Below are 16,485 nucleotides of genomic sequence, written 5' to 3'. Positions count from 1 at the left end.
AAAGGCACATGAAAAGATGCTAAACCTTGCTAATTATTAGAGATATGCAAATTAAAACCATAATGTGGTATCACTTCACACCAGTCAGAATGGCCATCATCAAAAAGTATACAAGTAATAAATACTGGAGGGAATGTGGAGAAAAGGAAACCCTCCTACACTGTTGGTGGAAATGTAAATTGGTATAGTCACTATGCAAAACGGTATGAAAGTTTCTTAAACAACTAAAAATAGAGCTACCATATGATCCAGCAACCCCACTCCTGAGCATATATCCAGAAACTATGAAAACTAATTTGAAAAGATACATGCACCCCAATATTCACAGCAGCACTATTTATAACAGCCAAGACATGGAAACAACCCTAATGCCCATCAACAACTGAATGGTTTAAGAAGATGTGGTATATGTATACAATGGAATACTGTTCCACCATAAAAAAGAATGAAATATTGCTCTTTGCCGCAACATGAATCAAACTAGAGAATATCACGCTAAGTGAAGTAAGTCAAACAAAGACAAATATTATATCATTTAATTGTGAAATCTAAAAAATAATACAAACGAATCTATACACAAAACAGAAACAGACTCAAGGACACAGAAAACAAACTTACAGTTATTACCAAAGAGGAGAGGGAAAGGGGAGGGATAAATTAAGAGTATGGAATTAACAAATACAAATTACTATATATAAAATAGATAATAACGATTTACTTTATAGCAGAGGGAACTACACTCACTATCTTGTAGTAACTTAGAAAATTACCTGAAGAAAAAATATATATAACTGAATCACTTTGTTGTACACCCGAAACCAAAACAATATTGTAAACCAACTATAAACAATAAGAATATAAATAGTTTCTCCATGCCTGATAATGCTTTTGTTCCTTTAAGTCTATTCTCTCTAAGATGAATATAACTATCTCAGCTTGCCTTTGGAGACTATATACCCAGTTTATCTTTATCTTTTCACTTTCAAACTTTCTGTATCCTTAGGTGTGTTCCGTATAACTTTTGGTGTTTTTCTAATTTGAATTCTTTCTCTTAATGGAGAGTTTTAGTCCTTGATCAAGGACTTTCAAAATCTAATCCCAGTAGCACTCTCTTGCTTTCTGCCAGGATACGCTAGCTAATTCTTACATTTTTGATATCTAGTCTTCTTTCCCCCTTACCAAGCCCAGCACATTTGCAGCCAGGAATTAACCCTAGTTATAGACCTGGCAGCAAAGAGAGGAGACAGGCAGTTACTCTCTGAGGGGAGGAGGGTGGGAAGAGGAGGAAAGGCGGGTAGCAGCCTCGCAGCATCTTCTAGCATAAGCTGAGGTGACTTGGTAGGAAGGGTGGGCTACTTTCCCAAGACTACAGGATGCAGTAGGGAGTGCAGAGCCAGCATCCTCAGGGGAATCCATTCAGGTGTCCCCATGGCATGTTTCAAGGTTCTAGGTTTTCCCTACCAGCATCCTGAATTTTCACAAAATAAAATTTGGCTGAACATTCAAGTCCCTGAAGCTCTGTGACTATAACAATTAGAGGTTTGACCTGAATCTCGGCTGTTTCAACCTTTCCATTGCAGGAGAAAAGACCTCCTTGTGAGTTCCCCTTGTGAGCTCCTTTTGATTATCCCCTTGTGAGAATGACCTCTGTCTCGTTTTGAAGGCAAACCATTCAGTATCACAGTAATCCAAGTCTATGCCTCAACCAGTAATGCTGAAGAAGCTGAAGTTGAATGGTTCCATGAAGACCTACAAGACCTTCTAGAACTAACACCCAAAAAAGATGAACTTTTCATTATAGGGGACTGGAATGCAAAAGTAGGAATTCAAGAAACACCTGGAGTAACAGACAAATTTGGCCTTGGAGTACAGAATGAAGCAGGGCAAAGACTAATAGAGTTTTGCCAAGAGAACACACTGGTCATAGCAAACACCCTCTTCCAACAACACAAGAGAAGACTCTACACGTGAACATCACCAGATGGTCAACAGTGAAATCAGACTGATTATATTCTTTGCATCCAAAGAGAGAGAAGCTCTATATAGTCAGCAAAAACAAGACTGCAAGCTGACTGTGGCTCAGATCATGAACTCCTTATTGCCAAATTCAGACTTAAATTGAACCAGGTAGGGAAAACCACTAGACCATTCTATTCAGGTATGACCAAAATCAAATCCCTTATGACTACACAGTAGAAGTGACATATAGAGTCAAGGGATTAGATCTGATAGACAGAGTGCCTGAAGAACGATGGACGAAGGTTTGTGACATTTTACAGGAGGCAGGGATCAAGACCATCCCCAAGAAATGCAAAAAGGCAAAATGGCTGTCTGAGGAGGCCTTACAAATAGCTGTGAAAAGAAGAGAAGTGAAAGGCAAAGGAGAAAAGGAAAGATATACCCATTTAAATGCAGAGTTCCAAAGAATAACAAGGAAACATAAGAAAGCTTTCCTCAGTGATCAATGCAAAGAAACAGAGGAGAACAATAGAATGGGAAAGACTAAAGATCTCTTAAAGAAAATTAGAGATACCAAAGGAACTTTTCATGTAAAGATGGGCTCAATAAAGGACAGAAATGGCATGAACCTGACAGAAGCAGAAGATATTAAGAAGAGGTGGCAAGACTACACAAAAGAATTATATAAAAAAGATCTTCATGACCCAGATAATCATGATTGTGTGATCACTCACCTAGAGCCAGACATCCTGGAATGCAAAGTCAAGTGGGCCTTAGGAAATATCACTACGAAAAAGTTAGTGGAGGTAATGAAATTCCAGTTGAGATATTTCAAATCCTAAAAGATGATGCTGTGAAAGTGCTGCACTCAATATGCCAGCAAATTTGGAAAACTCAGCAGTGGCCACAGGACTGGAAAAGGTCAGTTTTCATTCCAATCCCAAAGAAAGGCAATGCCAAAGAATGTTCAAATTACTGCACAATTGCACTCATCTCACATGCAAGCAAAGAAATGCTCAAAATTTTCCAAGCCAGGGTTCAACAGTATGTGAACTGTGAACTTCCAGATGTTCAAGCTGGATTTAGAAAAGGCAGAGGAACCAGAGACCAAATTACCAAAATCCTCTGGATCATCGAGAAAGCAAGAAAGTTCCAGAAATACATCTACTTCTCTTTTCTGACTATGCCAAAGCCTTTGATGGTGTGGATCACAACAAACTGTGGAAAATTCTTCAAGTGAGGGGAATACCAGACCACCTGACCTGCCTCCTAAGAAATCTGTATGCAGGTCAAGAAGCAACAGTTAGAACTGGACATTGAACAGACTGGTTCCAAATCGGGAAAGGAGTCCATCAAGGCTGTATATTGTCACCCGGCTTATTGCACAGTACATCATGAGAAATGCTGGACTGGATGACGCAAAAGCTGCAATCAAGATTGCCGGGAGAAATATCAATAACCTCAGATATGCAGATGACACCACCCTTATGGCAGAAAGTGAAGAAGAACTAAAGAGCTTCTTGATGAACGTGAAAGAGGAGAGTGAAAAAGTTGGCTTAAAACTTCCCATCACTTCATGGCAAATAGATGAGGAAATAGTGGAAATGGTGACAGACTTTATTTTTTTGCATTCCAAAATCACTGCAGATGGTGACTGCAGCCATGAAATTAAAAGATGCTTGCTCCTTGCAAGAAAAGTTATGACCAACTTAGACAGCTTATTAAAAACCAGAGACATTACTTTGCCAACAAAGGTCCATGTAGTCAAAGCTATGGTTTCTCCAGTAGTCATGTATGGATATGAAAGTTGGACTATAAAGAAAGCTGAGCACCAAAGAATTGATGCTTTTGAACTGTGGTGTTGGAGAAGACTCTTGAGAGTCCCTTGGACAGCAAGGAGATCCAACCAGTTCATCCTAAAGGGAATCAGTCCTGAATATTCATTGGAAGGACTGATGTCGCTTTTTCTGGCCACCTGATTCAAAGAACTGACTCACTGGAAAAGACCCTGATGCTGGCAAAGATTGAAGGCGGGAAAAGAGATAAGATGGTTGGATGGCATCACTGACTGAATGGACATGAGTTTGAGTAAACTCTGGGAGTTAGTGATGGACAGGGAAGCCTTGCGTGCTGTAGTCCATGGGGTCACAAAGAATCGGACACGACTGAGCGACTGAACTGAATTAAACTGAACTGTGAGCTCCCCAGGGGTCCTTTGGCTGTCATTTCAGTATTAATAGCTTGATAACAGTCTGGGGTCTCTCATTATCCTTCAGTAGGTCATCAGTACAACCTAGCAGTAACCAGCCAATTCTGCTGCTCTCATAGACATTGTTCTTTCCATACTTATGAAATGCCTGTCTCATTGAACTTCTACAGAATTCTTCACTATGGGGATATTTGCCTAAGTTACCACCTATGTCGAGGAGCTACTCCGTGTCCGAGGTCAGGGGCGGCGGCTGAGAATGCCAGGCTGCGACAGAGCAGGAGCAGCCGAGTGGAGCTACCCCTGCCCGAGGCCAGGGGCGGCGGCTGGGAGGAGCAACCCCATGTCCAAGGAGCAGTGGCTGCATGGGCGCCGGAGGGCTAGAGGAGCTATTACACGTTCAAGGTCAGGAGGGGCGGCGGTGAGGAGATACCCCTCATCCAAGGTAAGGAACAGCGGCTGCGCTTTGCTGGAGCAGCCATGAAGAGATACCCCACATCCAAGGTAAGAGAAACCAAAGTAAGACGGTAGGTGTTGCAAGAGGGCATCAGAGGGCAGACACACTGAAACCATAATCACAGAAAACTAGTCAATCTAATCATACTAGGACCACAGCCTTGTCTAACTCAATGAAACTAAGCCATGCCTTGTGGGGCCACCCAAGACGGGCGGGCATGGTGGAGAGGTCTGACAGAATGTGGTCCACTGGAGAAGGGACTGGCAAACCACTTCAGTATTCTTGCCTTGAGAACCCCATGAACAGGATGAAAAGGCAAAATGATAGGATATTGAAAGAGGAACTCCCCAGGTCGGTAGGTGCCCAATATGCTACTGGGGATCAGTGGAGAAATAACTCCAGAAAGAATGAAGGGATGGAGCCAAGCAAAAACAATACCCAGTTGTGGATGTGACTGGTGAAAGAAGCAAGGTCCAATGCTGTAAAGAGCAATATTGCATAGGAACCTGGAATGTCAGGTCCATGAATCAAGGCAAATTGGAAGTGGTCAAACAAGAGATGGCAAGAGTGAACGTCGACCTTCTAGGAATCAGAGAACTAAAATGGACTGGAAGGGGTGAATTTAACTCAGATGACCATTATATCTACTACTGCGAGCAGGAATCCCTTAGAAGAAATGGAGTAGCCATCATGGTCAACAAAAGAGTCTGAAATGCAGTACTTGGATGAAATCTCAAAAATGACAGAATGATCTCTGTTTGTTTCCAAGGCAAACCATTCAATATCACAGAAATCCAAGTCTATGCCCCAATCAGTAATGCTGAAGAAGCTGAAGTTGAATGGTTCTATGGAGACCTACAAGACCTTTCAGAACTAACACCCAAAAAAGATGTCCTTTTAATTATAGGGGACTGGAATGCAAAAGTAGGAAGTCAAAAAACACCTGGAGTAACAGGCAAATTTGGCCTTGGAATACGGAATGAAGCAGGGCAAAGACTAATAGAGTTTTGCCAAGAGAACACACTGGTCATAGCAAACACCCTCTCCCAACAACACAAGAGAAGACTCTACACATGGACATCACCAGATGGTCAACACAGAAATCAGATTTATTCTATTCTTTGCAGCTAAAGATGGAGAAGCTCTATACAGTCAACAAAAACAAGACCGGGAGCTGACTATGGGTCAGATCATGAACTCCTTATTGCCAAATTCAGACTGAAATTGAAGAAAGTAGGGAAAACCACCAGACCATTCAGGTATGACCTAAATCAAGTCCCTTATGATTATACAGTGGAAGTGAGAAATAGATTTAAGGGACTAGACATGATAAATAGAGTGCCTGATGAACTATGGACTGAAGTTCGTGACATTGTACAGGAGACAGGGATCAAGACCATCCCCATGGAAAAGAAATGCAAAATCGCAAAATGGCTGTTTGGGGAGGCCTTACAAATAGCTGTGAAACGAAGAGAAGCGAAAAGCAAAGGAGAAAAGGAAAGATATAAGCATCTGAATGCAGAGTTCCAAAGAATAGCAAGAAGAGATAAGAAAGCCTTCCTCAGTGATCAATGCAAAGAAATAGAGGAAAACAACAGAATGGGAAAGACTAGAGATCTCCTCAAGAAAATTAGAGATACCAAGGGAAACATTTCATGCAAAGATGGGCTCGATAAAGGACAGAAATGGTATGGACCTAACAGAAGAAGAAGATATTAAGAAGAGGTGGCAAGAATATACAGAAGAAATGTACAAAAAAGATCTTCATGACCACGATAATCATGATGGTGTGAATCACTCACCTAGAGCCAGACATCCTGGAATGTGAAGTCCAGTGGGCCTTAGAAAGCATCACTACAAACAAAGCTAGTGGAGGTGACAGAATTGCAGTTGAGCTATTTCAAATCCTGAAAGATGATGTTGTGAAAGTGCTGCACTCAATATGCCAGCAAATTTGGAAAACTCAGCAGTGGCCATAGGACTGGAAAAGGTCAGTTTTCATTCCAATCCCAAAGAAAGGCAATGCCAAAGAATGCTCAAACTACCGCACAATTGTACTCATCTCACATGCTAGTAAAGTAATGCTCAAAATTCTCCAAGCCAGGCTTCAGCAATACGTGAACCATGAACTTCCTGATGTTCAAGCTGGTTTTAGAAAAGGCAGAGGAACCAGAGATCAAATTGCCAACATCCGCTGGATCATGGAAAAAGCAAGAAAGTTCCAGAAAAACATCTATTTCTTCTTTATTGACTATGCCAAAGCCTTGACTGTGTGGATCACAATAAACTGTGGAAAATTCTGAAAGAGATGGGAATACCAGACCACCTGACCTGCCTCTTGAGAAACCTATATGCAGGTCAGGAAGCAACAGTTAGAACTGGACATGGAACAACAGACTGGTTCCAAATAGGAAAAGGAGTATGTCAAGGCTGTATATTGTCGCCCTGCTTATTTAACTTCTATGCAGAGTACATCATGAGAAATGCTGGACTGGATGAAGCACAAGCTGGAATCAAGATTGCCAGGAGAAATATGAATAACTTCAGATATGCAGATGACACCACCCTTATGGCAGAAAGTGAAGAGGAACTAAAAAGCCTCTTGATGAAAGTGAAAGTGGAGAGTGAAAAAGTTGGTTTAAAGCTCAACATTCAGAAAACGAAGATCATGGCATCTGGTCCCATCACTTCATGGGAAATAGATGGGGAAACAGTGGAAACAGTGTCAGACTTTATTTTTGGGGGCTCCAAAATCACTGCAGATGGTGGCTGCAGCCATGAAATTAAAAGACGCTTACTCCTTGGAAGGAAAGTTATGAACAACCTAGACAGCATATTGAAAAGCAGAGATATTACTTTGCCAACAAAGGTCCGGCTAGTCAAGGCTATGGTTTTTCCAGTGGTCATGTATGGATGTGAGAGTTGGACTGTGAAGAAAGCTGAGCGCCGAAGAATTGATGCTTTTGAACTGTGGTTTTGGAGAAGACTCTGGAGAGTCCCTTGGACTGCAAGGAGATCCAACCAGTCCATTCTGAAGGAGATCAGCCCTGGGATTTCTTTGGAGGGAATGATGCTGAAGCGGAAACTCCAGTACTTTGGCCACCTCATGTGAAGAGTTGACTCACTGGCAAAGACTCTGATGCTGGGAGGGATTGGGGGCAGGAGGAGAAGGGGATGACAGAGGATGAGATGGCTGAATGGCATCACGGACTCGATGGACATGAGTCTGAGTGAACTCCGGGAGTTGGTGATGGACAGGGACGCCTGGCGTGCTGCGATTCATGGGGTCGCAAGGAGTCGGACATGACTGAGCGACTGAGCTGAACTGAACTGAACCACCTATGTCTGGGGTCTCTACGAACATCCTCAGGTTAAGCAGCTTGCTAGAAGTACCCACAGGACTAAGCACAGACCTGTGCTCACAACTATGATTTATTACAGAAAAAGAACACCAAGCAAAATCAGCAAAGGGAAAAGGTACATGAACAAGGTCTAGACGAAGCCATGGAGTCACACATGAACTTAATTCCTCCAGGAAAGATGTATAATATGTATAAAATAGCGTCCACCAAGGAAATTGGCCTGAGCCTGGGCATAGGAGTCCAGGGTTTTTATTGTGCCCAGTTAAGCAGGCATTCTTTGCCTAACATGTACCAAAATGCATGATTCTCAGAAGGAAAGCAGGCATTCAACATAAATCTCATTGTCTGTACAAACACTTCACGCAGAGTAAACCACCCTTATCAATTAAGAGAATGGAGGAACACCCATGAAATCCAAACTGCTGGACGTATGTGAACCTTGCAAGCAGGCCTTTCTAAGGCTAACAGATTCAGGCCTGCTTTGACAACTCTTCTGCACACCATCTGTGACATATTTAGTAACTGACCATAACCTGGTGCCTGGGCCTATATGGACACCACTTACCAGCCAGGTTGTCATCCTCTTCATTCTTAGGAACAGAGATGAATCAGCTCCTATTCTATTAACCGGTTTTCTTGGATCTCACTCCTGGGCTACTTGTGTTAGTCTGGATCTTCCAGGAAGCAGACACGTAGACTAAGAAGGGATCAGCTATGGAACAGATTTACCAGGGGCAACACTGGTGAGGAAAAACAGTGGGGGTGCTGGGGTTGGTGGGAGGCAACCCGGCCCTGATGCAGGTAAATAAAAGAAGGAAGGTTGAGTGAAAGTGACTTAGAGACTGTAACACAATCTTAAGGGAGTATGGCAAGACCGTCAGGTAGTCTTAAAACCAAAGTGAAGGAGTCATCTCCCTGCCAGGCTCAGTCCCTGGCTGGCAAGAGGCAGAGACTGTGCGTTAAGGTGGGGATGACCAAGTGCAGCGGCTGCAGGGCCTTTGGTCCCTTATGTTCCCTCCCGCTAAAGAGATGAGAGGTGCATTCACCTGGCTGCTACAACCATGTCTGTAGCTCTCAAAATACACCTGAAAAAGATTTATCAGACAAATATTTAGCACCAACAGCACATAATAATTTGCATTAATACTTCTCAGCTAAAAAAAAAAAAAGTTAATATTTCTCAGCTAAAAAAAAAAAAGTTAATTATAAAATCCCCTAATCTAGAACACTAATAATGAAAACACAAATAATCTTTTTTATTTCATGAACTGAACAATATCCTATGTAGATGAATTTTGGGGAAAAGACTTTTCCAAACTGGTGAACTGGGAGCTGACACATAGCATACAGTATTAGGACTGAATCAAAGTTACTCAATGACAAAAAAATAAATAAGTATGTTTATATGTTCATAAAGTAAAAGTGTTAGTTGTTCAGTCATGTCCGACTCTTTGAGACACCATGGACTATAGCCCTCCAGGCTCCTCTGTCCATGGAATTCTCCAGGCAAGAATACTGGAGTGGGTAGCCATTCCCTTCTCTAGGGGATATTTCCAACACAGGAATCGAAGCTGTGTCTCCTACACTGCAGGCAGATTCTTTACTGTCTGAGCCACCAGGGAAGCCCCAAATGTTCATCATGCAAGTAAATTTCTGAAATATGCTTTACATTAATTAATACTTAAGAATAAAATACCATTTTTGAGTTTTTCCTCCTGACTGACCTCAAATACCCTTGACAAAGAAATAGCATTCCTACATATTTTACACCTAATTTTTAGGTTGACTATAAATGACCACATATAAACCTTGTGAGGAGCAAACTGAACAAAGTTTATAGATATGTCTAAAAATTATTAGACACAATTTAAGAACTTCTAAATTATATATGCTTAGATGATAAAATAGATGAACAGCCTCTTACACAGAATCTAATAAGAAACAATTTTATTATTATTATTATTTTATTTTTTGGGTCACACTGAATGGCATGTGGGATCTTAGGTCCCCGAGCAGGGATTGAACCCTTATACCCTGCATGGTAAGTGTGTGGAGTCTTAACAACTGGACCGTGAGGGAAATCCCTCATTGTCTAATTTTTATCAATGTTATCCTCAAGGACAACATTGGCTATCAATTTTCTTTTTCTTTTTGCTGCACTGTATGGCACGAGGGACCCTATATCCCAGGCCACGGATCTAACTGAGTCCCCTGCACTGGGAGCATGGAAGTCTCAACCATGGACTTCACGACTCACTGATACAAATGACAGAAGCTACTGGAAATAAAGAAAAGCCTTAACATGAAAGACTTGTAAAATGTTTATTTTTAAATGAGATTAATACCATTTTAATATAGGAGAGATGCCATCTTTATTTACAGGCTAATAAAAAAATACTAAAACTCAATGCAACTACATATGGTACATTTGTCAAAAATCCTATAGATTTGAGGCCAACCCTACATGGAAAACTGGGTAGCTGGGATAGCACATTACATAATAAGCACATCAGAAATATGCAACTTACACATGAATCAATATATTTTGTTTCTAAACATGAAAACAAAGTCTACAGTGGGGAGGAGGGGAGGGTAGAACCAGCACCAAAGAAACGCTGAGCTAACTTCTGACAACTGTTAAGTCAGCCAAAACCATTTGTTTATATTACCAAGGATCTCAAAATTTTCATGTCTTTTCAATCTGTTTTAAAGTCTCATAACCCAAATGCTGTTTGCCATCAAAGTCACAGACACTTAGAACTGTAGAAGTTAAATGTAAATATATACACACATACATACAACCCTCATACTCTTAATTTTTTTCTCAGCTTTCTGTTTGTGTGTGCATCTGTATACTTTTTTTTTTTTTTTTAACTGTAATGGCTTTGCAACAGTTCTCTCCTTATCTGGTTTTGTCCTAGAAATAAGTTTCTTTCCTACAAATGTGAAAACATAAAAACTGTTTCTCATTTAGACCTTTGGAAAGAGTCTGTAATTCTCAGTTCATCTCCCAAAGACCATATATTCTAAAAGGAACTTTTAACCAAGTACTTTCTAAACACCAGATGGGAATCTCACAGTAATCCCTGAGCAACAGTGCTCTCACATAGGCTGCAAACCAAGGTGAAGCAGGAATGAAATGGGAACTGACCTCTGTAATTTTAAACTAACTGGAACATTTTTCATTTTGCTTATCAGCCCAAGAAGGGAGTTTCTATCATAACCATCTCATACAACCCTTTACATTACACAGCGTCCTCATAGAAATGCCAACTCAAGGCTCTTAAAAAAACTCTTTATAGACATATTAGCTCTTGAAAATCAAAAGGCTTTGGTTAATATTTCCTAAGGATTCAGTCTTAGTAGATAAAAGATACTCTCTGAAAAACTGCCAAGGCCATCCCATCCTAGACAGTCTTTTAAAAAGATAAGAATAACATAGTTTCAAGTCACAACAAAAAAGCTTTCAGATATGTGACAATGGAAATTTTTTTTGACTGAATGAATACACTGGTTAAAATCCAGTTTATAGATCTCATATCATGCATGGGGGCATGTGCTAGAGTAGGGGGAATGCATGAGGAGGAAACATTTTTCTTTTAAGAGTCCTAGCCTGTCAGGAGCAAACAATAACATGTGGCTTCCTCATTCAGTTGTACAGTTAAATACTAGTTTTTGCTCAGAGGCAATATTATGCTAAAAGGTATTTTAATATCAGTAACCACATATACTACGAAGTGCATTTCCTATTACAAATTAACGTGGTGATATACAGATGAACAAAACTACCAAAACAAACCATAAATGAGTAACAGGGGAAACATAAAATTTATAAATAGCAAAACCACCAAATAAAGTATATACATTTTGTAGATTTACCTATGAACAAATATATAGTGCATCTAGGAAAGACAAGAGAATGTGTTTTGTATCACATAACATCTGAGTATTAGAAATGAGATACTGATAATACTCTAAAAGCCTTCTCCCAATTTATATTCCTTCAAATGTATATTCTTTAAAACAATGATATTGGCAAAACTATCATCTCTTCAAATGCAACGTTTCTCACTTTTCCCTGCAGGGTCCAGTGGCCTGCGGAACAGCACAGAAGAGAGCAGGCACTCCAAGCTTATTCCTGGGATAAGAGAAGTAGCAAATCTAGTTTGCATATGAAAAGCACTTTAGTCAAACTTAACACTGAAAAGCCAACCAAAAAGTTATCATATCAAAACGTGTTCACTTTATCCTGCCCACCACCAGTGCCTCAGATTTATAGATTATTGGCAAACCAGTTAGTTATCAATACTTTGAGAGAAAACTGCTGTTTGAATTAAATGTATCTCATTGACATAGTAATAAATTTGAGCTTTAACCGCCAGAAAAAAAACATACCTTTAAGTGCTAGGACTATCGCAATACAAACATTATGAACAACTCAAAATGTATAAAACTGCCTTTCGTGGATTCCAGAAAAAAAGCATTTGTGACTAAACATTAATAACATAATGCTCCAATACCGTGCACACAAATCAACATAATTGAGAACAGATATTTCACACTCATCTGCATTTCTTTTAAAAAACCTGAAAAGTACAATAACTGAAACTATTTCTAGTGCAGCATTGATTGATACAGGATTGCTTAAAGAAAACTATTCTGTACTGCGTGAATAACATTGAAAAGCAAACTCATTATAATAAATGATCATTAAGAACTGATTTAGACATCAGGAAGCACATTAAATTACAAAAAAACACTAAAACCATTCAGTTAAAAAACAAATTTAAGTCAAGCCTACATTTCTGCAATTCACTGAGTCAAGTTCTGTCCTTTGAAACATCATACTTAACATTCTGGAAGATATGAATTCATTTATTCTATTTAAAGGCTATTCCTTAAAAAAAAAAAAAAAAAATTCCAGTTAGCACTGTCCTTCTACTAAATGGAAAAGGAATCAAATAAAACAGCAGTGCTTCATTTGGTACTTCAGAGCCTAATACTATCCTTTTGGGAAACACATGCTTTGGTACTTTATAAATTTGAAGAAAATCAAAATTGCTTTTCATGCAATAGCTAATTATGGTATACTACAGAAAACAGGGAGTTTTATGCATTTAGAATTGTTCACATGAAGCCCTGAGGTACCCGCCTTTCATTTAGGCAATAAACAGCCTCCTTAAATCTTGTATAGTCTTTGTCACCATCTTCCCTAGTGCCCCAAATTCAGAATAGTCTGATTAACAATCTTGTCTGAAGATACAGTCAATTTAATAAGACTTTTTATGATACAGACTGTGTAGATCATCTAGTTTAGAAGCATTGTCTTCTAGAGGAGTTTCACTTGAAGCTCCTAGGTCTCCATTTTCGTGTCCATCAGTAACTGCCTTCTTATTAAATCCTGAAAGAGAAAATAAGCAGAAACTTCCTAATTAGAAAAAATTACACTTTTGTTGAGCAATAACAAAGGAAAGTCCACTGTTACTAATAATAGTAATATGAAGCAAATAATGGGGCCCTAGATTAATCAAGACAACAATTTCTGACAAAGGAATGCTTCCTTATAGCAGATATCAAACACTGTACAAATGTTTTTAATATTATCTATTGGACTTATCTAAAAATTATATAAAATTTCCTACCAAATTATTCATGAAATTCAGAATTGATACACACAACTGCAGGATTCAATCAGTTCTACTTAACACAAATACCTATGGAACTGTACATTTTTCTTTCACATTTTGTTTTCAAATTATTTAACTTCAGCTCACTGAGGCACATACTAGTTTATTTACTAAATCTAACCTGTTGGTAAGACAATGTCCAGATAAAATTTAAAACTAATTTGGTTAATCTACAAAACAGATAACAGGCTAGCAAATAAATGAAAGTTGACTATGAAATCTGCTTAGTGAGCTATGAAACATGGATACATGCTAAAAAGATAACCAATGGATACATTTCTTGTGATTTGTGATCAGTTAATAGTAACGTATCCTAAGAGTATACATGTTTGGTTATTTGGGTCACATTTTAAATGGTTTGCAATTTATATAGGTGACAGGGAAACCCTTTAAAAAAGGCTCAGCTGCAAAAAGGAAGGGATAAGCCTTCTAATCCTGACCAAAAAAAAAAAAAAAAACCAGAAGAAAAGGTAAAAGAAAACAAAATCAAAAGAAAAGCAGCTCAATAGTACAAGGTTTTGGCATACTGACACAATGGTTTTGTTCAAGAAGCACAGGGAGACCAAATGCGACTGCTGTCTTTGTACAGATACTTTACAACACATAGGCTCATCGAAAGGACAACAGTTCATCAGTCTACTATAACACTCTGTGCCACAAGTTCTCAAACTTTTTGATTTCAGGATGCCTTTATGCTCTTAAGAACTGAGAACTGCAAAGAGTTTTTTTTCATGTAGGTTTTTAATAGTAAGTGATGTACTGCCGTTTATCACATTAGTGATTAAAATTGAGAAATCTAAAAATACTTTGTTAAAAATGGTAATAAACTCCATAAATGTTAACATAAGTATCTGTTTAGTGAAAATAATTCTAATTTCTAAAAACTTAGTCAGAGGAATGTCACAATTTTGCAAGTATCTTTAATGTCTGGCTTTACATAAGACTGCTAGATTCTCATATCTGCTTTCACTCAATCAGTTAGAAGCACGTGAAGAAAGTTCACTTCTCGTAGATGTATAACTCTGAAGAGGGGAGAGTAACTTAGCCTTTTCAAATAACTGTCAATATTCTTCTTTGATATTATACCAAAATTTACAATATAGAATCTAAAACTATATCAAAGAACTTTCACACTCGGATGCATTAAAATCATTTGTCTATCTTGCACTTTTGAATGGCTCTTTCACCCAAGCAGGATTCAGTAATATCACACGCTGGTCATTTCAAAAGTATTAGATCCCTGAGTTATGCAACAATTGCAAAAGCTGACACATTTCATTTTACTGTATCAAAAAAATCATACTCATTAATATCACCACCAATCTTATTAAAAAGCTCTTTAACTGTCAAGCTCATGGTGGTTGATATGTGTTTTACAAAATTCTGATTTCCACTTGAAAGTTCACATTTTACCACTGGCAATAAATACTGTCAGTTGTTCTTGAAGTGATGGATTCACCTTGTTCATTTTAAAGAAAACAGCTACCAAATAGTCTGAACAACCATAATTTGTCATTCTTTCAAGTAAAAATTGTCATCCATGAAAAGAATGGCTCATTCAGCTAGCAAATTAATCACTTACGTACTTTTCCTAACTCAATGCTATGCATACTTCCCATTTCATCACACAGAATAATTAAAAAGTCATATACTCAACATTTAATAAAATGAATACCTTTTACTATTTTACAGAGGATATTCTTAAGAAACTGGCATTTGCTTCTTTTTTATTCTGAGCAGATGACAAGGAAGAACACAGTGATCACTAGTAAAGCAGTGCTACTTGCCTTGACTCATACTAAGGCACCAACGGTTTTACCACCACTGGTTCTGTACCATCAGTGTAAGTATCAACACAGGACAAACAATGCCTTAGTATTTATTAGTATGAAAAGTTTGGATCTCAGAACTCCCTGAAAGGTCTCAGGGTCCCCTACAGATCTATGGATCACAATTTAAGCACCAGGCCTCCATATAAAAGTGCTAGAATTGTTCTTTAAAATATGTATAGATGATAGTAAAGGAACTAAACCCAACATCCTCAAGATTACATATCCTGATTCCAATAACAATCACGAGATAACAGTCTAATTACTTATTCAAATTCAGCCTGTAAAATCATTGCATTATGAGAGAAGAATGTGCATTAAAACAGCAAGATGTTAAGATGTATCTACTCTAAAAGGCATGTTGGCCTTTGTTTCTGTCTAGAAAACTTGAATTTTATTTATATTTCAAGGATTAGCTATAGTTTAGTAACTGCTCATATATTTGTCCAAGGTGAATCTAGAAGAACTGACATGTAAATAAAATATTGGCATAATTACTGGTGTATAATAAAGCTATAATTTAGCAAGGGAAAGCTATCCACTCTGTTAATGCTGGTTTCCCCATCATTAAAATAGTGTTACAAAGAACATCTAAGTCTTTTATATTATTTAAGTTTATTGAGAGTAAATACATTAATTATAACGTTCACGGTGATTTTTACCTTGTAACATTTTGATTTCCCCACTTGTATCTTTACAACTAGCACCAGGATTACTACTTCCCTCTAATTCATCAAGGTACAAACGGTAACGATGTCCACTCTCATCTTCATACTCTACATTTTCATCGTCAGAATCCACTTCAGGAGCCACGTAAACTACTTCAAATTCAATCTCTCCTCTCTAAAATGGGGGAAAGAAAATGAGAAAACCAAGTTACTGTAACTTTAAAAGATTTCCAAATTCTCTGGGGTGAGAATCAACAGTTGGGCCTCAGATGTAGCTCCTTTCAAGACAACAAATAGTGAAATTTTAGACTCTCAAG

At 38.6% G+C, this 16,485-nt stretch overlaps 1 protein-coding gene across 2 annotated transcripts in view; it reads right to left on the bottom strand.

Annotated features, from left to right (window-relative positions):
- Positions 1-10,292: 10,292 nt before the first annotated feature.
- The window catches only part of GOPC (golgi associated PDZ and coiled-coil motif containing), a 39,934-nt gene continuing 33,741 nt past the window's right edge, over positions 10,293-16,485 (bottom strand). For both annotated transcript variants that reach the window (XM_005900056.3, XM_005900057.3), the window contains 2 exons: positions 16,163-16,343; positions 10,293-13,385 (listed from right to left, as the gene is read on the bottom strand). In XM_005900056.3, coding sequence (XP_005900118.1) covers positions 13,255-13,385; positions 16,163-16,343 — 312 coding nt within the window. In that variant the 3' untranslated portion in view covers positions 10,293-13,254. The remainder of the gene's footprint in view (positions 13,386-16,162; positions 16,344-16,485) is intronic.

Source organism: Bos mutus, chromosome 9, assembly GCF_027580195.1.
Source record: "Bos mutus isolate GX-2022 chromosome 9, NWIPB_WYAK_1.1, whole genome shotgun sequence".
NCBI classification, from domain to species: domain Eukaryota; kingdom Metazoa; phylum Chordata; class Mammalia; order Artiodactyla; family Bovidae; genus Bos; species Bos mutus.
The sequence above is the reverse complement of the archived record's forward strand: the minus strand, read 5'-3'. Positions and strand labels throughout refer to the sequence as shown.